The sequence below is a fragment of the Stegostoma tigrinum genome, chromosome 3, assembly GCF_030684315.1.
Source record: "Stegostoma tigrinum isolate sSteTig4 chromosome 3, sSteTig4.hap1, whole genome shotgun sequence".
Taxonomy (NCBI): domain Eukaryota; kingdom Metazoa; phylum Chordata; class Chondrichthyes; order Orectolobiformes; family Stegostomatidae; genus Stegostoma; species Stegostoma tigrinum.
Window position 1 is genome coordinate 54091832 of NC_081356.1, and position 26200 is coordinate 54118031.

Genomic DNA, 26200 nt, shown 5'->3' on the forward strand with positions numbered 1-26200 from the left:
GGAACCGGAGCGGGAGCTGGATGAACTTCAGATCATTCGGGAGGCAGAGTCAGTGATAGACAAGAGTTACAGGGAAGTAGTTACTCCTAAGCATGAAGAAAGCTGGGTAACTGTTAGAAGGGGGGAAAAGCAGTCAGTGCAGGGATCCCCTGCAGTCATTCCCCTGAAAAACGAGTATATTGTTTTGGATACTGTTGGGGTTGGGGGGGGGTTCTTACCAGGAACAGGCACTAGGTTGCAGGTCTCTGGCACAGAGTCTGTCCCACTTGCACAGAAGGGAAGGGGGGATAGGAAGAGAGTGATAGTCATTGGGGACTCAATAGCTAGAGGGACTGATAGAAGGTTTGCCGGGAACGAAAGAGACTCACGGTTGGTGTGTTGCCTCCCAGGTGCCAGGGTCCGTGATGTCTTGGATCATGTCTTTGGGGTCCTGAAGGGAGAGGGTGACCAGCCGTGGTCCACATAGGCACCAACAACATAGGTAGAAAGAGGGATAGAGATGTCAGGCAGGATTTCAGGGAGCTAGAGTGGAAGCTGAGAACTAGAACAAACAGTGTGGTTATCTCTGGTTTGTTACCCATGCCACGTGATGGTGAGGCAAAGAACAGGGAGAGATTTCACCTGAACACGTGGCTGCAGGGATGGTGCGGGAGGGAGGACTTCAGGTACATGGATAATTGGGGCTCATTGTGGGGAAGGTGGGACCTCTACAAACAGGATGGTCTCCACTTGAACCAGAGGGTCACTAATATCCTGGGTGGGAAATTTGCCAGTGCTATTCGGGTGGATTTAAACTAGCTCAGAAGGGGGATGAGAAACCGAGGTGTAGTTCTAGTACACAGGAGGATGAGCATAGGGAGGACGTGAACAGGACCTCACTGTCACAGGAATGTGCTGGCAGACAGCAAGGTGGATTGAAGTGTGTCTACTTTAACGTCAGGAATGTCCGGAATAAGGTAGGTGAGCTTGCAGCTTGGATAGGTACCTGGGATTTCGATGTTGTGGCCGTTTCGGAGACATGGATAGAGCAGGGTCAGGAATGGATGTTGCAGGTTCCAGGGTTTAGATCTTGCATTAAAGTCAGGGAAGGTGGTAAAAGAGGGGGAGGTGTGGTTTTGTTAGTCAAGGACAGTGTAAGCGTGGCTGAAAGAACTTTTGATGAGGACTCGTCTACTGATGTGGTATGGGCTGAGATCAGAAACAGCAAAGGAGAGGTAACACTGCTGGGAGTTTTTTTATAGGCCCCACAAAGTTCTAGGGATGTGGAGGGGAGGATCGGCAAAACTATTCTGGGCAGGAGTGAAAGGAACTGGGTGGTCGTTATGGGAGACTTTAACTTGCCTAACATTGACTGGAAATGTTATAACTCTAGTACGTCGGATGGATCAGTTTTTGTCCAATGTGTGCAGGAGGGTTTCCTGACTCAGTATGTCGACGGGCCGACAAGAGGGGAGGCCACATTGGATCTGGTACTTGGTAATGAACCAGGCCAGGTGTTTGATTTAATGGTAGGTGAGCACTTTGGAGAGAGTGACCATAATTCGGTTATGTTTACTTTAGCAATGGAAAGGGATAGGAACATGCCACAGGGCAAGAGATATAGATGGGGGAAGGGCAATTGTAATGCGATTATGCAAGACTTAGGAGGCATAGAATGGGTTAACAAAATGCAGGGGATGGGGTCAGTCGAAATGTGGAGCTGGTTTAAGGAACAGATATTGCATGTCCTTGATAGGTATGTCCCTGTCAGGCATGGAGGAAGCGATAAGGTAAGGGAACCGTGGTTTACTAAAGAAGTTGTATCTCTTGTTAAGCGGAAGAGGGAGGCTTATGTGACAATGAGACAAGATGGCTCAGATGAGGCGATGGAGAGTTACAGATTAGCTAGGAAGGATTTAAAGAGAGAGTTAAGAAGAACAAGGAGGGGACATGAGCAGACATTGAATAGCAGGACATCACGGCTCCGGAATTCAATCCCTTTACCAATAAAACCTAACACACTGTAAGCCTTCTCAACAGCACTATCAACTTGGGTGGCAGGGTAGAATAAACCTGGGTAGAATAAAGGAGAACCCTAAAGCTTTCTATAGATATGTGAAGAATAAGAGGATGACTAGGGTAGGAATAGGGCCAGTCAAAGACAGAAGTGGGAAGTTGTGTGTGGACCCTGTGGAGATTGGAGAGGTGCTAAATGATTATTTCTCAACTGTTCTCACTGAGGAACAGGAGAATATTGTAGAGGAGATGACAGAGTTACGGGCTACTAGAATTGAAAGGATTGAGGTTAGTAAGGAGGAGGTGTTATCAATTCTAGAAGGTGTGAAGGTAGATTTATCCCCTGGGCCAGATGGGATTTTTCCGAGGATTGTCTGGGACACTAGGGACGGGGTGGTGGAGCCTTTGGCCTTGATCTTTCAGTCCTCATTGTCTACAGGTTTAGTACCAGAGGACTGAAGGATTGCAAACGTAGTGCCCTTGTTCACGAAGGGCAGTAGAGATGACCCAGTTAATTATAGACCTGTGAGCCTTACGTCTGTTGTAGGAAAAGTTTTGGAAAGGATTATAAGAGAGGATTTATAATCATCTAGCAAGCAACAATTTGATTGGAGATAGTCAGCATGGATTCGTCAAGGGCAGGTCGTATCTCTCAAACCTCTTTGAGTTTTTTGAGAAGGTGACCAAGCATGTGGATGAGGGAACGGCAGTTGACGTGGTGTACATGGACTTCAGTAAAGCCTTTGATAAGGTTCCACATGGTAGGCTATTGAAGAAAATACAGAGGCATGGGATTGAGGGAGGTTTAGCAGTTTGGATTAGAAACTGGCTTTCTATAAAAAGGCAACGAGTGGTGGTTGATGGAAAATATTCAGCCTGGAGTCAGGTCGCTAGTGGTGTGCCTCAAGGATCTGATTTGGGACCACTACTGTTTGTCATTTTTGTAAATGACTTGGACACAGGCATAGGTGGATGCGTTAGTAAGTTTGCAGTTGACACTAAAGTTGTTGGAGTGGTGGACAGTGTGCAAGGATGTTGCAGGTTGCAGGGAGACTTGGATAAACTGCAGAATTGGGCCGAAAGGTGGCAAATGGAGTTTAATACTGATAAATGTGAGGTGATTCACTTTGGGAGGAATAATAGGAAGGCAGAATACCGGGTCATTGGAAAGATTCTTGGTAGGGTGGATGTGCAGAGGGATCTTGGTGTCCATGTACATAGATCCCTGAAAGTTGCCACCCAGGTTGATAGTGCTGTTGAGAAGGCTTACAGCGTGTTAGGTTTTATTGGTAAAAGGATTGAGTTCTGGAGCCGTGATGTCATGCTGCAACTGAACGAAACGCTATTGCGGCTTCATTTGGAATATTGCATGCAGTTCTGGTCGCCCCATTACAGGAAGGATGTGGAAGCATTGGAAAAGGTGCAGAAGAGATTTTACCAGGATGTTGCCTGGTCTGGAGTGCAGGCCCTATGAAGAAAGTCTGAGGGACTTGGGTCTGTTCTCATTGGAGAGAAGGAGGCTAAGAGGGGATTTAATAGAGACATACAAGATGATCAGAGGATTGGGTAGGGTGGACAGTGAGAGCCTTTTTCCAAGGATGATGACTTCAGCTGGTACAAGGGGACGTAGGTACTAATTGAGGGGTGATAGATTTAAGACAGATGTCAGAGGCAGGTTCTTTACTCAGAGAGTGGTAAGGGCGTGGAACGCCCTGCCTGCCAGTGTAGTGAACTCAGCCACATTAGGGGCATTTAAACAGTCCTTGGACAAGCATATGGATAATGATGGGATAGTGTAGGGGGAGGGGCTTAGATTAGTTCACAGGTCGGCACAACATCGAGGGCCGAAGGGCCTGTTCTGCGCTATGTTCTATGTTCTAATTAATTTGGCATTCAACATTGTGGCACATCAAGAACTTATTCTCAGAAATGCCAAAGACTGTGGGGTTTTTTTATTACTGTGTGCTGAGGATGTCACTATTGCCTATCCCTAATTACCCAGAGGGCAGCTAAGAGTCAGCATGTGATTGTGGATCAAGAATCAACTGAGGACTTGGCCACCATCTACTATGTCAGGATTTGAATCCATGCCCCCCAGAACATTACCTGGGTCTCTAAAATAACAGTTCAATGCTAATGCCACTGGGATGTCACCTTCCCCTTTATTGTATCCTGATAAATTGTTTGATTGTGTGATTTGAATAATAACGGATACCAGAATCATCAAAACACCAAGCTGATATTATCATTTGTCAAATCAACTGCTCATTAAACTCCAGTTTCTAACTTTTTTCTTTTAATCAAATCTCAGTTAACTTTAGTTTTAATAATTTGCATGAAATATAGTCTAGATGTGTTTAAAGGCCTTTGTTTCCTAACTGTAAATATTCTTGTATGCTCTTTTAAGGAACAGTGATCATCAACTTGTGCTGAACTAGGACCAGGTTGAGGCTCATCAAACTTACTTTATGTACAGATGGTAAAAGGAATAGATTTGTCATTAATCATTCTGGGCCACAGATGCAAAAAGGATAATTTAATTATCCAAAGCAGCACTCAGTCTTCCACTGGATTCAAACATTGCATTAGGTATTAATTTTGAAATGTCTTTTAAAGAGTGCTAATAACCTTAATTATCATTTACAGAATTGCCTTTGATCACATTTTCTGCAAGTGGAGTGTCAAACTATTCAACGTTGTTGCTGAGTGAAGATCGAGGTGTGCTATATATTGGTGCCCAGGAAGCTGTCTTTGCTGTGAACATGACAGATATTTCGTGTAAAAAACATGAGGTAATATTTTTGAAATAGTTTTAAGCGGTGCTCCGAAAAGCCATGTTTATCTATTAATCATTTGTACTTATCACTATTTTGTCCTCTATCCTTGTCCCAATGTTTCTGTTATTTTCTGAATGTAATAACATATATATATGTTTGTGCAACTGTGTAGTGTTCAAGTATGCCATTCAGTGAGCTCTGTCAATTATCGTCAATTTTACAAAAACTTCTCAAGGAACAATTCTATTCAAATGATTGTTGGTGGTTACTCATATGATTTTTCTACCTATTTTGAAGACGTGTACTGGCCCAGCACTAGATTTCTTGGTCTTCCGTTGTCACTGAAAATAACTGTTTGAGCATGGTGCTTTCCCGCAAATGTGACTGCACATTCCTACCTATTGAACTGCATCTCTCTTCTATTATCCCACTTTGCTCTTTGGTTAAAAATATACTCCAAGCTCTGCATTCGTTATCATTTTTGCCAAAATTCGTAATTTCTTCCCAGGAACTTTAATTTTCCTCGTTTACTTAGAACCACGTGAATGATATGAATGGAAAACAACTGAATTCTCAGTATAGAGCCCTAGGATATACTACTATTCACAGTCTGCAAGATCTAAAATACATGCGCTTAGCCTAATTCTTTTGCTTTTTACCTCCAACTAGCCTTCCAGCCATATGGCACCAATTTTCTTAAACGCTGTATGCCTTGTTTTTCATCGTAAGTCTCTTAATGTGGCACCTGAACAAATATCTAAAACAAAAAGTCCAGAAACAAAATACTGCAGATGTTGGAAATCTGAAATAAAATGCAAATACTCAGCAGGCCAGACAGCATTAGACCAGAGGAAATCAGAATAGAAGCAGACCTTGTGGCCCCTCAAGCCTGCTCTGCCATTCAGTAGGATCATAGCTGGTCCAATATTCCTCACATCCACTTTCCTGCATTTTCCCAGTAATGCCTGATTCCCCTTCTAATCAAGAATCTATTCATCTCAGCCTTAGATGTAACAAGAACTCTGCCCCATAGCTCTATGTCACAAGAGGTTTCAAAGACTTTCAACCCTCTGAGAGAAGAAATTCCTCCTCATATCAATCTTAAATTGGCATTCTTTTATTCAGAGACTACTCGCTGCGGCCCTCAATCTCCCATGAAGGGAGACATCCTGTAAGCATTTACCCTGTCAAGACCCTTAAGAATCCAATAGCTTTCATGTGGAAGCAGACCAGTCAGCCCATCAAGTCTGCACTGACCCTCTGAATACCATCCCACCCTATACCCTGTCCATGTAGCCCTGCATTCCCCATGGCTAATCCAGCTAGCCAACACATCTCTGGACTGTGGGAGAAAACCAGAGCACCCAGAGGAAACCCATGCAGACACAGGGAGAATGTGCAAACTCCATATAGAGGCTGGAATCAAACCCAGTCCCTAGAACTGTGGGGCAGCAGTGCTAACCACTGAGCTACCATGCCATAGTTTCAGTGAGGTCACCTCTCATTCTTCCATACTCCAATGAGTAGAGTTCCAACCTGTTTAGCCTTTACTCAGTTCAATCCCTGTATACTTGGGATCATCCTAGCGAATCTTCTCTGACTTGCCTCCAAAGAAATTATGTTATTCCTTATATAAAGGAATGGAAACTGCCTGCTTTACAGTACTCCAGATGTGGTCGCACCAGCACTTTGTTCAGTCGCAGTAAGACCTCCCTACTCTTACAGCCCAGCCTTGAAATAAGGGCCAACATTCCATTTCACCTTCCTGACTATCTGTGTGCTAGCTTTCTGTGATAACAAGGTATAGAGCTGGATGAACTCAGGCCAAGCAGCATCAGAGGAGTAGGAAAGCTTACGTTTTGGGCCTAGACCCTTCTTCAGAAAGGGGGTCTAGACCCAAAACATCAGCTTTTATGCTCCTCTGATGCTGCTTGGCCTGCTGTGTTCATCCAGCTCTACACCTTGTTATTTCAGATTCTCCAGCATTAGTGGTTCCTACTCTCTCGAGTATCTTTGTGTTTTCTGCACAAGTGCTCTCGTGTTTTTTTTGTTGAACCTTTCTGCAGTTATTTACAAGTTTATTTACTTTCTGACTGTAAAATATCAGTTGTTAGCCCAGCATGGTCTTTTACAAATCCATACAGTCTAATTAGCCCATTCTTTTGCAATCATTCATTAATGTAATTTCACGTTATTAATTTAGTAGTTTCCTCACATTGGAGCCCCAGCTAACTAATCTGATGTTCCTTGCTTTAATTGCCTTTCCTTTGAACAAAGGTATTACATTCTGCAATCTTTATTTACCTACATAAAACCCAAACACCCCCCCACCTCCTTCCTGCTGTGGAATAAATGATTGCTTCATGACACTCTGTCTTACCCTTACTCAGAACCAGTATGTCAGTTTTCAGTGCATATGCAGCAGCTGAGGGCAAGGACGTGTTCTCCCCCAGCCTTGAACAATGTCTGTCATGGGTCCCTGCAGTGAACAAACTATTCTCAGCGACTTCAATGCGAGAGTCAGTGAAAGTGCAAACCTTCGGGGCAATGTACTCTGGGAAAGAGGGAGCAGAGAAGCAAAACTCCAGTGGCATCCTTCTCATGACCAAATGCTGGAAACACAACTTCCTCATCACCTACACACTTCGGCCAAAGGGACAAATGCAAGACAACATGGCAGCACCCGCGTTCCAAACACTGGTACCTCCTTGACTACATCGCTGTCCGAGCAAGGGATTGGGAAAAATCATTAAAATCACCTGTGCCATGACAGGAACCAACAACAGCTAGTTTGACCGTCACCTAGTCTGAGCCAGGATAAATATACGTAAACATAAATATAGCCCTGTCACAGTGGAGATAACAGAATGGTGCTGCAAGAAGTTCAGTGTTGACGCGTTGTCAACACCTGGAAAGTATAGCCTCATACAACCAATCCCTCTCCACAAACCTAGTGACCCTTGGCAACTTCCAGTCACTAGATCCCAACAACCTCTGGTCCACCCTCAAGACCACCATCATAAATGCCCGCAAAAACTCGGCTGGTCACTCAGCCGGGAAACACCAAGACTGGTCTGATGAAAATGCTCAGGCATTCCAAGAACTGATCAAATGGAAGTGCACAGCATTTCTCCATGTAAAGCAATAACTGCACTCAAGAGAAAAGGCAGGCCTGCAGGAAACTGAAGGCCGAAGTCCAACAACAAACCGGGAACATAAAGAACAGGTGATTGGTGGAGAAAGCACTGAAGGCCCAACGAATGTCTGACAACCATGGCATGCAGGGTTTCTTCCGTGCTGTCTGGCCCACCTACGGAACGAACATCCAAAGCTGGTCAAGGATGGAGTGACTCTTATCAAAGACAAAGAAGCCATCAAACAATACTGGGGGCAGCACTTAGAGATCACCTCAACAAGGACTGTGTAATTGACCCAAGTGTCCTTAAACGTATCCCATAGCACATGACAGAGCCATGAGCTCAGCAACACCCGAGGCCTACACGAAGTAGAGGAGGTCATCCGCCAGCTTATGAACAACAAGGCTGCTGGAGCAGACAGTATCTCCACTGAGGCACAGAAGTGTGAAGGCAGACAGCTCCTGCTGCAGCTACATGCCCTTGTCTGCCTTATTTGAAAGAGGAGAACGTAATGAGGAGAGCATCCCAGGTGACCTGTGTGATGCCACAGTTGTGAGCAGCTTCTAAAAAAGGGTAAAAAGGTCTGACTGCAGTAACTACAGGGGAATCTCCCTGCTTTTGACTGTTGGAAAAATCATCATCAAGGTCCTCCTCAACCATCTCTCTCTGGCTCAGGAATCCTCCCAGAATCATTGTGCCCGAACATTATGGGAAACCACACTATGAACATGATTGTCAGCACATGACAGCCGCAGGAGCAATGCAGAAGAAAGAATTTACCCCTACATGGCCTTCTTTGACCTTACAAAGGCTTTTGACACTGTCAGTTGGGAAGGATCACAGTATCCTTGTCATTTTGTTGTAACCTAAAGCTTATCACCATCCTGTGCCTGGTCCATAACAACATGGAAATTTGTGGTAATGTCAAATGGACCCATCACCAACCTAGTCCCCATTTGGACCAGTATTGCTCAAGGCTACATCATCACCCCTGCACTGTTCTTTATCTACCTTACTGCAATGATTCGCCACCTGCCGACGAGCTCTGCCCTTGGGTGGAGCTAACTTACAGAACCAGTGGGAAATTACTCAACCTCCGTTGCTTCCAAGCCAAAACCCAAGTCATCCCAACCGGTGTCATTGAGCTACAGTATGTGGATGATGAACCTTGTGTATGTGCTGTCACAGAGGGCGTACTCCAGACCATTGTCAGCACCTGTTATGGAGGCATATGAGAGCATGGGTCTCACCCTGAACATGCGTAAGACAAAGGTCCTCCACCGACCTGGCCCAGCAGTGTGGAGCAAACACCCCACCGTCAAGGTACATGGAGAGAACTTGGAGAACATTGCCCACTTCTAGTACTTCAGGAGTGTCCTGTTGGCCAAAGTAGCTTTGGGTGAAGAGACCCAGCACCATCTCCAATGTGTTATCGCAGCATTCGGCCACATAAGGACAAGGGTGTTCAAGAATGACATCAGATCCGACACCAAGATCGTGGTTTACAGAGCTGTGGCAGTTCCTGCCCTCCTGTATGGCTCTGAGATGTGGATTGTCAACAGCAAACACCTCAAGGAGCTACAGCAGCCCTATTAGCACTACATGCACAAGATCCTGCAAATCCATTGGAAGAAAGATGCACCAACACCAGCATCCTAGACCAAGACAACATCCCCAAATCAAGGGGTCTTGATCATTCTTGATCGACTGCGATGGGGCTGGGCACATCATCCGCATGACAGACACCAACTCCCCAAGCAAGCACTTTACTCCCTGCCCTGAAACAGCAGATGAGCCCCAGCTGAGCAGAAGAAGCGCTTCAGCGCTACCTTGAAGGACTCACCGGCAAAGTGTCACATTCCCTCAAATAGGCAATCCCAAAACTGTCCAAAGTAGAGGAGGAGCAATCAGGAAGGTGTTGAATACCTTGAGACTTGCTGTCGGGGAAAAAGCGGAAGCCAGGTGTAAACAGCGTAAGAAGCATACTGCCATACCAATGCCCACCCACCCCTTCTGCCCCAAGTGTAACAGAACCTGCAGAGACCACATTTGTCTGTACAACCACTACAGAATCCCCGTGAGAGCAGAAAGAAGCCATCCTCGTATGTGAGAGACTGTTGAATGAATTAGTCCATTCTTTTGCAATCATTCATTAATATAATATCATGTTATGAATTTAGCAGTTTCTCACAATGGAGCCTCAACTAACTTGTCTGTTGTTCTTTTCTTTAATTCTTTTTGTTTTGAACAAAGGCATTGCATTCTGCATTGCTCATTTACCAACACACTTCCTGTTCCAAAACATTTTTATAGTTGTCTTCTGTTTCCTTCTCTGCACCCTCCTTTAGTTTGTCATATAACGATCATATGTACATGTCAGCAACAGGTCCATTTCAGAGAATGCCGCAGATGATGAAATTCATGAGGGTGGGGTTTATTTAAAAGTACATGTTAAAAATAGGTGAAAATTTGCAGACATGAGTTTTGCTGTGAATGTTGAAATTTGTTGCTACTTATGTTTTGGCATGGATAGACAAATTTGAGAGTCTTGAATTTGTGGATAATGAGGATTTACTGCACATCACGTCAGTGTGGTGATTCCATGTCTAATTTGAGAATTCGGGCATTTGGTCGTCTCTTCTGTGGTCTTCTCGCATGATTCTGCCTAATTATAACACAAATAATTTACGATCCAAAAACAGGCCATTTACTCTAACTGATCTCTGCCACTGATTTATGCTCCACATGACTACCTGCCTCTTTACTTCAACTAACTCTATCAGCATTTCTGTCTGGTCCATTCTTCATGTATTTGTCAAGTTCCACTTTAAGTGCATTAATTTAATTGCTACCTATAGTAGTAAGTTCACATTCTGATTACTGTTATTAAAAATGTTTCCTCAATTTATTTTAATTGGGTTTAGCAGTGATTATCTTCTACTTCTTTTAAAACCTTTGTTTCAAATGCCCACAAATGAGAACATGCTAGCCATATTTTACCACTAAGTACCTATTTAAAAATTCCTTTTATGTCAGTGTTAATCGCAATGTCTAGCCTAATATCCCAGTTTTATTATGGTTTTATTTACAAATGTTTTGCTCCCTGTATTTGAAATACTGAATCTCAACTTTATTGATAGTTTACAGCCATATACTGTTAAGGCCCAAGTATTTTCAGCCATCAGCTGTGACTGACTGCGTTGAAAGCTGGTCCCTGAATCTGAAGGTTGTGGGTTTAAGTCCACTTCAGTGTTATTCATGCTTTTGTATTTACAGGAAAGCACTTGTTTTTCAACAGCTGTTAATTGGGTTTCTTTTTAATGTTTTTCTGTCAGGTATTCTGGAAAGTCCCACAGAGAAAACAGAGCGAATGTGCGGCTAAAGGAAAATCCAAAGTGGTAAATTTAGAATTAAACTGATTATAAAACTCTCTTTATGATTAAAACTGAGATTACACTGGCAGAACTCTGAGAAAGAGAATAAATGATGTCTATTTGCTGTTCAGGTTGGTTTTATGAGGTTCTGTTTAATCTCCTGATGGAATTGTGTAGATTAAGAAAAGCCCTGTTAAAGTTCAGAGCTTGTAATAGTGAACCACATCAACCTATTGATTTTGTGATAAGAATGTGTTCCTCCATTGCATAATTCCAACACTTTTTTAAATTTATTTTAGACTGAATGTCTGAACTACATACGCATCTTGCATGAATTTAGTAATGAAAAGCTCTATGTGTGTGGGACTTTTGCATTTCAACCAACCTGTGATTACCTTGTAAGTATGATTTGTTAATGTTGGTAAAATATTCTTATTTGCTTCATTGAAATAAACTGAACAACTTATTTAGCAACTTGTTTTCCATTCAGTCAGTTAAGAATTTCACTCTGCAAGGCCAAAATGAAGAAGGTAAAGGAAAATGTCCGTTTGATCCTGCTCAAAGATATACTTCAGTTATGGTTGGTAAGTATACAATGGTAACCAATCTTACAAATCAGTTACAAAGTCTTGTAAAATTTAATTTTTAAATTATTTAGTTCAAAGCTTAAATATTGTGTTATAATAGGTTTACATGACTAAGTAACTTGAATCTAGCCAGACAGATGTAAATTTTGCAAATTCATTAATTGGATGTGATTGTCACTAACTGGGCTGGCAATTTTTGGCCATCTCTAATTACCTTATGAACTGAGTGGCTTGCTAGAATCATTTAAGAGGGTAGTTAAGAATCAACTTCATTACTGTGCATCGTCAGCAACATAAAGGCCAGACCAGATTAGGATGACTAATGTCCTTTTACAGAAGGAAGTCTGTGGAACAGGTGGGCTTTTACAAGAAGCCACATTAGTTACATGGTTGCCATTAGGCTGGATTTTTAAAACCAGTTTCTTTAAAATTGAATTTCCACCATCTGCCATAGTGGAATGTGAATCCGTGCCTCCAGAGCCTTATCTCTGGTTTCTGGATAATTCGTCCAGTGCCATGACCATTACACCACCACCTCCCCTTCTTTACAATAATTGCTGAGGAAGAGGCTGCAAGCCACATTCAGACCAGCACTATGCATTCTTGTTTTGAAAGTTATGCTAATTGTTGGGATAGCAAATGGAGATTTTTAAAAAAAGGATAAGTTTTCCCTTTTTTCTGGCTGTATGGTTCCTATATAAGATAAGTTTGGTAGTCACAGCCACTTCCAGCTTGGTTTGGGTTCAGTTGTAACTACTGCTTACCCGGGTGCCTAATTTTACAAGATTGATGAGTGTGATGCTTGAATTTGCGAAGCTGTAGGAAAGGGAGTTTCTGTATAATGTTAGAGGTGCAACACATTGTCAAGGTACATGATAAGATATCTGTTTGTTTTCTTGATCATTGCCAAATAAAGAATCTATGGTATTGACATATTTCTAAAAATAGAAGCATGTCATTTGGAGAGCAAAAAAATTTGAACAAAATTCATTTGGAATTTGCGGTGGTAGTCCTACTATCTTTTCAAATTATCCTCCCTACTCAAGCAAGGAATTGTTCTTCTTAACCAAACACCTCTGTACACCCCCATGATAGCTCAGTCAGGAATATGAATACAATGAAGAGAGTTGCACGTTTGAAAGAGTGTCCTACAAACTGAAGTGAAAAGCAGAACACTATAAATTAATTGAGTAAATGATAATTAAATACTTAGTATTTGTATTTGTTAATTGAGCACCTATTAGCTGCCTTTTAATAAAGGGCCACTTTTATTTAACTACTTCAGATGGCGAGCTTTACTCTGGAACGGTCTTCAATTTCCTAGGAAGTGAGACAGTTATTCTTCGGAGCCATTTGCGAACAGAATATGCAATACCTTGGTTAAATGGTAAGTGTATTTCAGGTCAAGATTCCAGTCTCTGTTTTGGGTTGTTTTTCCAGGTCCTTCAGTACAGGAGATGTACTGCCTTGGCTAACAACAATTTGATTATTGTTGTTCTTTTCTCAGAATACCAAAAACGTTTTAAGCTTATTATTTATTTCCTTGCTGTTCATGATTCTGTGCTGTACAAGTTGACTTCAGTATTTCTGACATTGCAACAGTGTGATGGCATTTAGCTGCTGTAATTGGAATTCAGTCATAGCAGGCAGTTCCTAGGAAAACAGCAGACACACTTTGTCTTGTTTGTTCCTGGAAACAAAGATAAACATGTTCATTATCAGGGTTGTTTGGTAGGGTTCCAGTGGATCTGTAGATGATCAAGGCCATGTCCTGAAGGTTCTGCTGTTATTAGGACAGATAAGAGACTGTTGAGACAGAAGAGTTAACTGGCCTGGGCCTCCTATTTTTAGACGCAATAATTTCCTCCTCCAATTTTCTGTCAGTGTTTGATGTGCAATTGTTTTTGAAGGGAGCTGTGCTGCCTTTTTCACTTGTTTGGGCCAAATGCAGCAATCTTGGAAGAGCTACTCCTAGGACTCAAAAGTTAATATTGAAATTCATAGATGAAACCCTGAGTGTCCTAATGCTTCGTTTGACTGACATGAGAGTGACATCCAGACCTGAGCTCTCCATAGAAGATGCATTTTGGTAAGTGAGTATCAGACATTCTGGCCGCATGACCATCTCAACTCAGTTCCGACCTCTTCAATATGGTGTGGATGATTGACAGTTAGCTCAAGTGAACAGCTCAATGTCTTGTATTTTGTCCTGCCATCTGATCTTCAGAAGATTCCAAAGCCAGCACGAGTGCAAGTGGTTGAACATCTTGGCATGACATTGAAGCATGATCCAAACTGCATATGAATTATTACAATCGTTATTATCATAGAATCCCTGCAGTGTGGAAACAGGCCACTTGGCCCAACAAATCCACACTGACCCTCCAAAGAGCATCCCACCCATACCCATCCCTGTACCCCTTCATTTCCCGTGGCTAATCCGTCAAACGTACACACCCCTGGACTCTATGTGTGGGCAATTTAGCATGCCCAATCCACCTAGTCTGCGCATCATTGGACTGTTGGAGGAAACCAGAGCACCCTGTGGAAAACCACACAGACATGGAGAAAATGTGTAAACTCCACGCCAACAGTTGCCCGAGGGTGGAATCAAACCTGGGTCCCTGGTGCTGTGAGGCAGAATTGCTAACCACTGAGCCACCGTGCCACCCCAAGTGTTAAGGACTGATAATTTTTGAAGAAATCTGGACACCCAGGCATAAACAGATTTCACATTTTTAGACAAAAGAGTATCCAAATAGAAATTAAAGAAAACAAGTTCCACTGACCTAATAATAGAATTAATAAAATATTTTGTCACATACTCACTTGTACTATGTTTCCTCCCCTGCACTCTTCCTCTGGCCACCTAAGAATCTCTTGTCTCATGAAACCTTGAAGATTGCAGGGAAAAGAGATATGTGGCTGAGATTTTTGTTTTGCAATCACCAGGCCAAGTGAAAGAATATCAAGTTTAAAATAATCACACCAATATATACTTTAAAGTTTTGGCAAAGGTCTGTAGCTCAGGTTGTGGATGAAGTTGTTGACTTGCTTGGTGAGCTGCCTTGTTTTGGTTCAAATGTTTCATCACCATGTTAGGTGGCATCATCGGTAGAGCGTCCAATGAAGCAATGTTATTCTGGTCCACTTGGAATTTATACTGTCCGGTCTGTTATGGTGAGTACTGTCATTTCTGCTTTTAATCTGTATAGGTTTGTATATGGGATCCAATTCTTTATGTTTGTTGATTGAAGTATGGGCGGAGAACCATGCTTCTAGGAATTCCCGTGCATGTCTGTGTTTGGCTTGGGTTACTATGCCTACTTTGTCCCAGTTAAATTGTAGCCTTCATTGTCTAAATGTACCGATATTAAGGAGAGTTTGCCATGCCATTTTGCTGCTAGCTGATGTTCATGTATTCTGATGGCTAGTTTCCTTCCTGTCTTACCAATGCGATGTTTGTGGCAGTCGTTGCATGGTATTCGTAAACCACGTTCGTTCTGCATGTTGTGGGAATTGGGTCTTTAATCCTTATAAGTGTTTGTTGGAGAGTGGCTGTGGGCTTGTGAGCCACCCTGATTCCTAGCAGTCTTAAGAATCTTGTTGTCAGTTCCGATATGTTCCTGATCTAAGGAAGTGTGGCTAATGTATTAGGAGTATTCCAGTTGTCTGTTTTTTAGGCATCTGTGGATGAAGTCACATGGATATCCATTTACATCAAGGATCTTGTATTAGTGTACTTCATCTTTCCTACATAGTTCTAGAGTGTTGCAATGTGTCCTGGCCTGTCTAAACAGTGTCCTAATACAGCTTTATTTGTGGACGTTGAGGTAGTTGCTGTGGAATTGATCCGTATGGGTTGTTTTTCTGCATACCGAGGTTTGGAACTCCCCATTTGTCAATCGCTCTAACATCCAGAAATGGAAGTTGATTGTTGTTTTCATAGAATCATAGCCTGTTTCCACACTGTAGGGATTCTATTTGGCCCAGCAGGTCCACACCGCCCCTCTGAAGAGCATCCCACCCAGGTCCATCCCCCTAACGCTGCATTTCCCATAACTAGAATACCTAATCTAAAGAGCCCTGGGCACAATGGGGCAATTTAGCATGGCCAATCCACCTAGCCTGCGCATCTTTGGACTGTGGGAGGAAACCGGAGCACCGGAGGAAACCCATCCAGACACTGGGAGAATGTGCAAACTCTACACAGACAGTCAAGAGTGGAATTGAACCTGGGTCACTGGCACTGTGAGGCACCGTGCCGTTTTCATCTTCCCTTGTGACTGTAATCATTGTGAATACGCTGTTGATGAGGTTGTGGGTCTGTTCTAATTTGTTGCATTTAATAATGAAAATGTATCGTCTACGCACTGGACCGACGGTTTAAGTTGAATGTGGGGGAGGGTGGAGTGTTCTAGTCTTTTGCATGACGCTTCTGTGATGAGTCCTGAGATGGGTGACTCCATTGGTGTACCATTGATCAGTTTGTATATCTGACCATTGAAGACAGTGTGTGGTGAGGCAGACATCTAGTAATTTAAGTTTCTTGCCCTTGTTGATGGAGCTGCTGGTCTGTGTTGCTGTTTCCTCTAGTGATGTGGCCACTGTGTCTTTGGCTAGTGGGATGTCAATCGATGTGAATAAACCTGTGACATCAAAGGATACCATAGTCTCGTTGCTGCTGATTTTTATGTTCCTGAAGGTATCGAGGACATCTGGGGTTAAGTGGATAGAATGGGATGATCCATCGTTCAGACAATGAAGGCCATCAATTTAAGTGGGACAAAGTAGCCATAGTAGCCCAAGCTAAACATAAACATGCACAAGAATTCATAGAGGCATGGTTCTCCACCTGTAATGCAATCAACAAACACGTAGAATTGGATCCCATATACAAACCCATACAGGTCAAAACCAGAAACGACAGTACTCACCATAACAGACCAGACAGCATACTTTCCAAGTGGAGTAGAATAACATCACTTCTTCGGAGGCTCCACTGATGATGTCACCTAACATGGTGACAAAACATGAACAAAAACAAGCCAGCTTGGGGAGCATGTCAATAACCACCATATATTCTCTGTGTTTGGGAGGAGAAAAGGCCTGATTAGTTGGCCCATTGACTCTGGCCAAAGTGTTGCCATGAAGAATGCAATGGGGAAATAGCTCGCAGCCAATTCAGAAAAAGTTATGCAGCTTGAACATGCTTGTTTACTTTATAGAGAACATATTCCTGTGTTTGAACGTATGTTGCTTCCAGCAAGCATAAATGAGCCATGTTGCAAATTCAACTGATTGTTTTAAATTGGCTGCTAGTGTAGCAATTAGCACCCTCTGATTTTTACAAGCGCTGACCAATAGTGGAATTGCATCAAACCGTATGTTTTAGGTTTTGTAAGCATGGGCTGGTTGAATACAATCTGTGCTCTGCTTTTTACAAACAGTTGAAAGAACTTGCTATTTGATTTGATCTGCCAATTGTCAGGATACAAGACACCTGATACAGCACTGACACTGACTGTCATATGTGACATTGTTCAGTTGTATGATAGGTAGATTGTTTTATCTTAGAAACTTATGCTGTAACCAGTAGTATGGGACTAGCTAAGCAAAAAAACTGACAATTGATCAGACCTCTGGATTGGTAAACTCCTGGTTTTACCTGGGTAAACTTCAGTAGTGAGCTTGATGGTATATCCGCATCCCCAACTGCAATTTAATGTTCAGTGAAGATGGGATTTAATAGTATGGAAATCTTTCTTCAACTATACGGGATATGCCATATGGTGCCTGGAGTGCTGTGTACAGTCTTGATCTCCTCACTTTAGGAAGAATATCCTTGAATTTTGAAGCAGTTTAGAGATGGTTCACTTGGCTGATTCCTGGGATGAAGGGCTTACCTAATGAGGAAAGATTGAGCAGGTTGGCTGACGCTCATTGAAATTTAGAAGAATTAGGTGATCTTACTAAAACATCAAAGATCTTGAGGGAATTTAAAATTTGGGTAGCAATTGGGTATTTTTCATTTTGGGGGAAACTTGGAACTAGTCAGCATAGACAATAATGAGGTATTTCCTGATTAAGGTGGTGATAATGTGAATTTCCCTCTTGGAGGGTGGTTGTTTTTCAAATTTTCTTTTATAGAAAGCAGTGGAGGTTGGATATTTGAATATACACTACTTGAGGCTAAGATAGACACCATTTTAAACCACGAGAGAGTTAATAGTTATGGACAACAGGCAAGAAAGTGAAGTCGCATGTAAAACATGATTTTAGGGAATGGTGTAGCAGGTTAGATAGGTCAAATTCCAGCTCCTGCCCATGTTCCTTTATGATATTATACACTCTTGACTCGAATAGGAAGACTATATCACTGTGAGTTAAACTTTACCGCAAGCTTGGGGATGCTGAAATCTGGCCGGATTGCCAGTCGAAACGGTTTGGTACTTTTACTGCAGTTGGGCAATTAGCTTCCTTTGGACCCATCATCCAGTTAAGGTCAACAGGTGGATTTCTGATGCTGCAGACCCACTGAAAGGACTAGTAGCTCTGAAAGCTCAGGAGCCTGAATGTAAAAAACACAAAATTGAGTGCTGCTGAGACTGATTGGACAGGGTGCAGGAGGGTGGGGGTAGAGGAGCTCTTGAGCAAATAAATAGAAACTTAAAATTCTGACTGCCTGAGGATGACAGGCTACGATGGTAGCAGGGAAAACCTCCAAAGAGTTGTTCGAGTCATTGGTGTTTCTTCCTGCCCTGTGGCATCTTTTGTCAACCTCAGACTTCAAAGATCTCTGTGAAGTTGGTGGCACCCCCACAAGTCCGATGGCAGCCCTACCAAATATGGTGCCCAAGTAAAATTGTACCTAATCAGGGCTCTAGTTGTGTAAATTTGCTGTGCTGCTTGCAACTCCCACCAGGAACTCTTTCCAGCAGTGGAACGTTGATGGCAAGCTATCCCAAGGTAGCTCCTTGCTGTTTTACTGACTGTTTTCCCTCCTCTGTTCCTGTCACCTATTAACTGCTCTGTATGTAAAAAGTGAGTGTGTAATTATTTTTGTTTTGATTGAAAGGATTCTTAAAGTATTTAAGCACATAGCTGGTACAAATCTCATCCAGAAAGTTGGCCCATTTTTGTTGAGTTCAGCCCAATGGAGATTAGTTTCTGTTAAGGGTTGTTAGTGATGGAGTACATGAACAATTTTCCAGTTACGTTTGTTCTTTTCTGCAGAGCCAAGTTTTGTCCACTCCGATGTGATAAGAGAGAGTGAAAATAGTTTGGATGGTGGTGATGATAAAATTTATTTCTTCTTCACTGAAGTGTCCGTTGAATACGAATTTAATAGCAAACTTCTCGTACCACGAATAGCGCGAGTGTGCAAGGTAAAGTCTGGCAGTACTAACCAATTAATTCTAATAAATTATTGTACAAAGACCTCAAGTATCAAAAAATTGTTTGCAATAATCAGTTCTTGTTGCCAAGCATTATGATAACTTGTAAAATAGCTTGATTAGAATGGAACGATCATGGCGAGCTAAAAGCATGTTTTGGGTACTCTGTTACCGGAGTCTAAATCTTCTGTCTGGTTACTGTGGATGTTGACTGTATTCTGAAATGTGAATTATGGAATGGCTCTTGGTACCCAAGAGATGTATTCTACAGCAACAATCATAACTGGTAAAAGCAGAGTAACCAGTAAAGACTCCATAAAACCAAAAGAACTGCTGATGCTGTAAATCAGGAACAAAAACAAAGTTGCTGGAAAAGCTCAGCAAGTCTGGCAGCATCTATGAAGGAAAAACTGGAGTTAACATTTCAGGAGAAGTAGTAATGGGGAACTAAGAAATAGGAGAGGAACTGAATAGGTACTTTGCATCAGTTTTCAAAATGGAAGACACCTGCAGCATTCCAGAACTTCAGAAGATGCGGGGGCAAAGCTGCACGTTGTGGCCATCACTGAGGAGAAGGAGCTGGGGAAGCTGAAGGGTCTCAGGGTGGATAAATCAGCCAAATCTCAGAAGTCAGGCTGTAAAGAGATGCCAGGGAACTCTCGACCAATGAGCCTTAAGTCAATGGTAGATAAGTAGTTGGAGGGGCTTCTGAGGCACAGGATTTGATGAATTTGGAAAGGCATGGTTTTGTGCGTGGGAAATTGTGTTTCACTATCTTGGTTGAGATTTTTGAAGCGGTGACAAAGAAGATTAATGGAGGCAGAGGGGTAGACATTATTTATATGGGCTTCAGCAAAACGTTTAACAATGTTCTGCACGGTAGACTGGTTAGTAAGGTTAGATCGCACTGGATCCAGGGAGATAGCCAATAGAATACAAAATTGGCTTAAAAGTAGTAAACAAAGGGTGATGGTGGAGTGTTGTTCATTGGACTAGTGTGCCATGAGGATCACTCTGGGCCCACTGTCGTTTGTCATATACATGAGTGATCTGGGTGCACATATAGAAGGCCTGGAAAATGGCTAATGTTATACCCCTGTTGAAGAAGAGAGGGAGCCAGAAACCAGGAATGTTAGCCTAACTTTGGTCGTTGGTAAGATTTTAGAATAGATTAGTAAGTACGAGATTGCAGAATACCCGGAAATGCATGGTAAAGTACAGCTGAGTTAGCAGGTCTTCATGGGAAGATCATGCCTGACAATTTTGTTAGAATTCTTTTGAGGAGATAACAAGCAAGTTAGACAAAGGAGAGCTATTGGACCTAATCTGTTTGGATTTCCAGAAGGCCTTTGACAAGACACGGCAAGGAAGCTGGTAAATAGGATAAGACCATGGTGTCTGAGGCAAAGTACTAGCATGACTAGAGACACAGCTGACTGGCAGAAGGTAGAGAGTATGGACAAAGGGTTCTTTTTCAGGAAGGCAGCCCATGTCTAGTGGAGTTCTACAGTGGAGTCCATGTTGGGACCACAACTATTCAGGTTATACATTAATGACCTGAACAAGAGAACTGAGTGCATTGTTGCTAAGTTTGCAGATGACGTAAAATTAGGTGAGGGGATAGGTGGTGTTGAAGTGGAGAGACTGGAGAAAGACTTAGACAAATAAGTGGCAGACGGCATACAATATAGAAAAGTGTGAGGTTATGCACTTGGGTAGGAAGAATAGAGGTATAGACTATTTTCTAAATGGGGAAAAGCTTTGGAAAGCTGAGGCACAAAGGGACTTGGGAGTCAGAGTTCAGAATTCACATCAGGTTAACATACAGATTTATTTGGCACTTAGAAAGGCAAATGCAATGTTAGCACTTATTTCAAGAGGGCTACAATACAAGAGCAGAAATGTACTGCTGAAGCTGTATAAGACACTGGTCAGACTGCTTTGGAATGTTGTGATCAGTTCTGAGCCCCATATCTTAGGAAGGATGTACTGCCTTTGGAGGGGGTCCAGAGGTACTTCACAAGAATGATCCTGTGATTGAAGGACTTGTCATACGAGGTGTGGTTGAGGATTCTGGGTCTGTACTCAATGGGGATTAGAATGTTGAGGGAGATCTTATTGAAACTTCCACTCTATCCAAGCCTCAGTGTTGTGTTTGTAGAGAGCTATTTCCAACAGCTGAAAAGACTAGGACCTGAGGGCACAGCCTCAGAGTGAAGAAACAACCTGTTAGAACTGAGATGAAGAGGAATTCCTTCAGCCAAGGGGTGGTTAATCTGTGAAATTTATGGATGCAGAAGGCTGTGTGGCCAAGTCATTTGCATGTTTTTAAGACAGGGATAGATTGGTTCTTAATTGGTAAGGGGATCAAGGGTTATGGGGAGAAGGCAGCAGAATGGGGTTGAGAAGCCTATCAGCCACGATCGAATGGCAGAGTAGGCTTGATTGGCCGAATGGCCTAACTCTGCTCCCATATCTTATGATCTTAGGAAGAGATACCAACAAATGAAATGACATTGAACAAATGCAGAAGTTGATCAAAAGGAAACTAATTGCAGTCATGCAAGTTAAACATGGAACTTTCACGTGGAAACAAGGTGATCCTTCACTGAGGTTTAAATATCTATTTAATTGTTGTTAAATGTACCTACAAAATAGGAAGTAAAGTAGATTATTTGGCCCCTCAAGCTTGCTTGTCATTCCAATAGGATCAAAGCTAACCTAAATGTGTTTAGAATTCCACGTTCCCATCTGCATGATAACTTTCAATTTCTTTGCCTAACAAGAATCAGGCAACAGAAAATACTGGAGAAACTCAACATGTCTGGCTGCATCTATGGAGAGAGAAACAATGTTAACTCTTTGAGTCCAGTATGCCTCTGAATACTCTCTTTTCTGCCAGCCAACCGAACATCTAACTATGCCAATATGTTATCCCCACCTCAAGATTTAATAACCTTTGATTGTCACCTTATCAAATGCCTTCTGGAAATCTAATTCCAGGATATCAAAGGTTCCCCATTATCATTACAATTCCCTTTCCAAAAAAAACTTTCTGAAAAAAACTACATTAAATTGGTTAAGCGTGGTTTTTTTTAAATGAAACCACGCTGACTCATTCTGGTTGCCTTGACTTTTTCTACATGCACAGGTATAATCATTTTGATAAATTCTAATACTCCCCTCATCATGACAGCCTTCAGGCTAACTGGCCTGTAGTTTGCTGTTGTCTGCTTCCATCCCCCCTTGAATAGAGGAGTTATATCATCTACTTTACAATCCAATTAAACCTTTCCAGACTGTAGGAAGTTTTTGAAAATTAACACCAATGTATTTGCTACCTCATAAGCAAAGTCTTTTTAGCCTAGAGCATGAAGACCATTGAGATCTGAAGACTTGTCAACCTGTAGATCCACGAGTTTGCTTGGTGTTGTTTCCCATGTGATTGTGATTGTAATTTCATTATGTTCCTCTTTCCCTTCCACGTCTTGGTTTTCAGTTATTACAATGATGTGTCTTGTGTCCTCTATAGTTAAAATGGAAGCAAACAATATTTCTTGATTTTATCGAACACTCCCCTATTATCTACGAACATTTCTCCCTCTCTCCCTCCCTCTCTCCCTCCCTCTCTCCCTCCCTCTCTCCCTCCCTCTCTCCCTCCCTCTCTCCCTCCCTCTCTCCCTCCCTCTCTCCCTCCCTCTCTCCCTCCCTCCCTCTCTCCCTCCCTCTCTCCCTCCCTCTCTCCCTCTCTCTCTCCCTCTCTCTCTCTCTCTCTCTCTCTCTCTGTGTCTCCCCCGCCTCTCTCTTCCCCCACCCCTCCCCCACTCCGCCTGTAGGATCCACACCTTTACTCCCTTCCTTTTAATCATCAGCAGGAACCCTTGCTATCTGCTTTTACATTTCAGGCTAGTTTCCCCTCATACTCTAATTTCTTCCTCCTGATTGACTTTTTATCATTCTTTATCAGTTTTTTTTATTCTCTCAAGTGTGCCTGATGATGTCGTGGGAAGCTAGCGAGGAAATTGTAGGGCCCCTGGCAGAAATATTTGTATCATTCCTAACCACAGGATGCCGGATGACTGGATGGTGGCTAATGTTATGCCTTTATTTTTAAAAAAAGGCTGTAAGACGAAGCCTGGGAACTACAGACCTGGGAGTCTGACATTGGTGGCTAAGTTGTTGGTGATTCTAAAAGATAGGATTTACGTGCATTTGAAGAAGCAAGGAATGATTAGGGATTGTCAGTATGGTTTTGTGCAAGGGAAATAGTGTCTCTCAAAATATGAGTTTTTTTGAAGAAGAAGTAACCAAAGGGATTGATCAGAGCAGAGCAGTAAGTGTTGTTTACTTGAACTTTGTATCCTTTGATAAGATTCTGCATGGTGGACTAATCAGTAATGTTAGATAACTTGAGATTCAGGGTGAGTTTTCCAGTTGGATAGAAAATTGGCTTAACGGTAGCAGACAGAGAGTGAGGGTGGAGGGTTGCTTTTTGGGTTGGACACCTGTGACCAGCACTGTTCCACAAGGATTGTTACTGGGTCCATTGTTTCTTGGTGCTTATATAAATGATTTTGGATGAGATTATAGGAAGCATGGTCGGTGAGTTTGCATACAACAGCAAAATTGGTGGTATAATGGATACTGAAGTAGATTTATTGAGATTACAAAGAGATCTTGATCGATTGACTCAATGAGCTGAAGAGTGCCAGATGGCATTTAATTTAGATAAATGTGAGATCTTGCATTTCAGTAAAATAAACAATGGTAGGACTTACACAATTAATGGTAGAGCCCTGGCTAGTTTTGTAGAACAGAGAGACCTAGGAGTTCAGGTATGTAATAGAACATAGAACATAGAACATAGAACAGTACAGCACAGAACAGGCCCTTCAGCCCACAATGTTGTGCCGACCATTGATCCTCATGGATGCACCCTCAAATTTCTGTGACCATATGCATGTCCAGCAGTCTCTTAAATGACCCCAATGACCTTGCTTCCACAACTGCTGCTGGCAACGCATTCCATGCTCTCACAACTCTCTGCGTAAAGAACCTGCCTCTGACATCCCCTCTATACTTTCCACCAACCAGCTTAAAACTATGACCCCTCGTGCTAGCCATCTCTGCCCTGGGAAATAGTCTCTGGCTATCGACTCTATCTATGCCTCTCATTATCTTGTATACCTCAATTAGGTCCCCTCTCCTCCTTCTTTTCTCCAATGAAAAGAGACCGAGCTCAGTCAACCTCTCTTCATAAGATAAGCCCTCCAGTCCAGGCAGCATCCTGGTAAACCTCCTCTGAACCCTCTCCAAAGCATCCACATCTTTCCTATAATAGGGCGCCCAGAACTGGACGCAGTATTCCAAGTGCGGTCTAACCAAAGTTTTATAGAGCTGCAACAAGATCTCACGACTCTTAAACTCAATCCCCCTGTTAATGAAAGCCAAAACACCATATGCTTTCTTAACAACCCTGTCCACTTGGGTGGCCATTTTAAGGGATCTATGTATCTGCACACCAAGATCCCTCTGTTCCTCCACGCTGCCAAGAATCCTATCCTTAATCCTGTACTCAGCTTTCAAATTCGACCTTCCAAAATGCATCACCTCGCATTTATCCAGGTTGAACTCCATCTGCCACCTCTCAGCCCATCTCTGCATCCTGTCAATGTCCCGCTGCAGCCTACAACAGCCCTCTACACTGTCAACGACACCTCCGACCTTTGTGTCGTCTGCAAACTTGCTGACCCATCCTTCAATTCCCTCGTCCAAGTCATTAATAAAAATTACAAACAGTAGAGGCCCAAGGACAGAGCCCTGTGGAACCCCACTCACCACTGACTTCCAGGCAGAATATTTTCCTTCTACTACCACTCGCTGTCTTCTGTTGGCCAGCCAATTCTGTATCCAAGCAGCTAAGTTCCCCTGTATCCCATTCCTCCTGACCTTCTGAATGAGCCTTCCATGGGGAACCTTATCAAATGCCTTACTGAAGTCCATATACACCACATCCACAGCTTGACCCTCATCAACCTTACTAGTCACATCCTCAAAAAACTCGATAAGGTTTGTAAGGCATGACCTACCCCTCACAAAGCTTTGAAATTTCCATTATGGATAGACAGGGTGATTAAGAAGCTGTTTAGCATGCTTACCCTAATTGCTCAGACCTTAGAGTATAAGCATTGGGATGTCATATTGGGGTTATGAGGCCTTTTCTGGAGTACTGTGTGCAGTTCTTGTCAACCTATTATAGGAAGGATAGTGTTAAACTGGGGAGCATTCAGAAAAGATTTACCAGGATGTTGCTGGGAATGGAGGATTTGAGATATAAACGTAGGCTAGAAAGGCTGGGACCTTTTTCCACTGGACCATAGGAGGTTTAGGGGTGATCTTAGAGGACTATAAAATTATGAAGGGTGTAAATAAGGTAAATAGCAAAGGTCTTTTCCCTAAGGTGGGTGAATTCAAAACTAGGGTCATATTTTAAAGGTGACAGGAGAAATATTTAAAAAGGATAGGGGGACAATTTTTGTACACAAGAGAGTGGTTAGTGTTTAGAATGAACTGCCAGACGGAATGTTGGATTCAGGTACAGTTACGATATTTAAAAGACATTTGGATAAGAACATGAATAGAAAAGGTATGCCAAACGCTGGCTGATGGACTCATTTAGTTTGGGAACTAAATGGACTAGTTGGACTGAAGGGTCTGTTTTCATACTGTATGACCCTGACCAATCATCTGACCTGCCATTCATCTTTGCACAGTGATTTCCTTGATGTTTCCTAACTTCTTTAGTTAAGTATAGATGGCAGGTCTTCCTTTAGAATTTTTCGTTAACGGGTGGAATATACTTATTGAGTATTCTGAAATAAACTGCCTGCCACTTTGTCTCCGTTATTCTGTTCTGTTGCCTAGTATGTCACA

At 42.6% G+C, this 26200-nt stretch overlaps 1 protein-coding gene across 10 annotated transcripts in view; it reads left to right on the forward strand.

The window, feature by feature from the left end:
* Positions 1-26200, forward strand: part of sema4d (sema domain, immunoglobulin domain (Ig), transmembrane domain (TM) and short cytoplasmic domain, (semaphorin) 4D) — a 243197-nt gene that overhangs the window by 141046 nt on the left and 75951 nt on the right. For all 10 annotated transcript variants that reach the window (XM_059644600.1, XM_048527936.2, XM_048527938.2 and 7 more), the window contains 6 exons: positions 4642-4787; positions 11245-11307; positions 11583-11681; positions 11774-11867; positions 13156-13257; positions 19107-19258. In XM_059644600.1, the coding sequence (XP_059500583.1) occupies positions 4642-4787; positions 11245-11307; positions 11583-11681; positions 11774-11867; positions 13156-13257; positions 19107-19258 (656 nt within the window). The remainder of the gene's footprint in view (positions 1-4641; positions 4788-11244; positions 11308-11582; positions 11682-11773; positions 11868-13155; positions 13258-19106; positions 19259-26200) is intronic.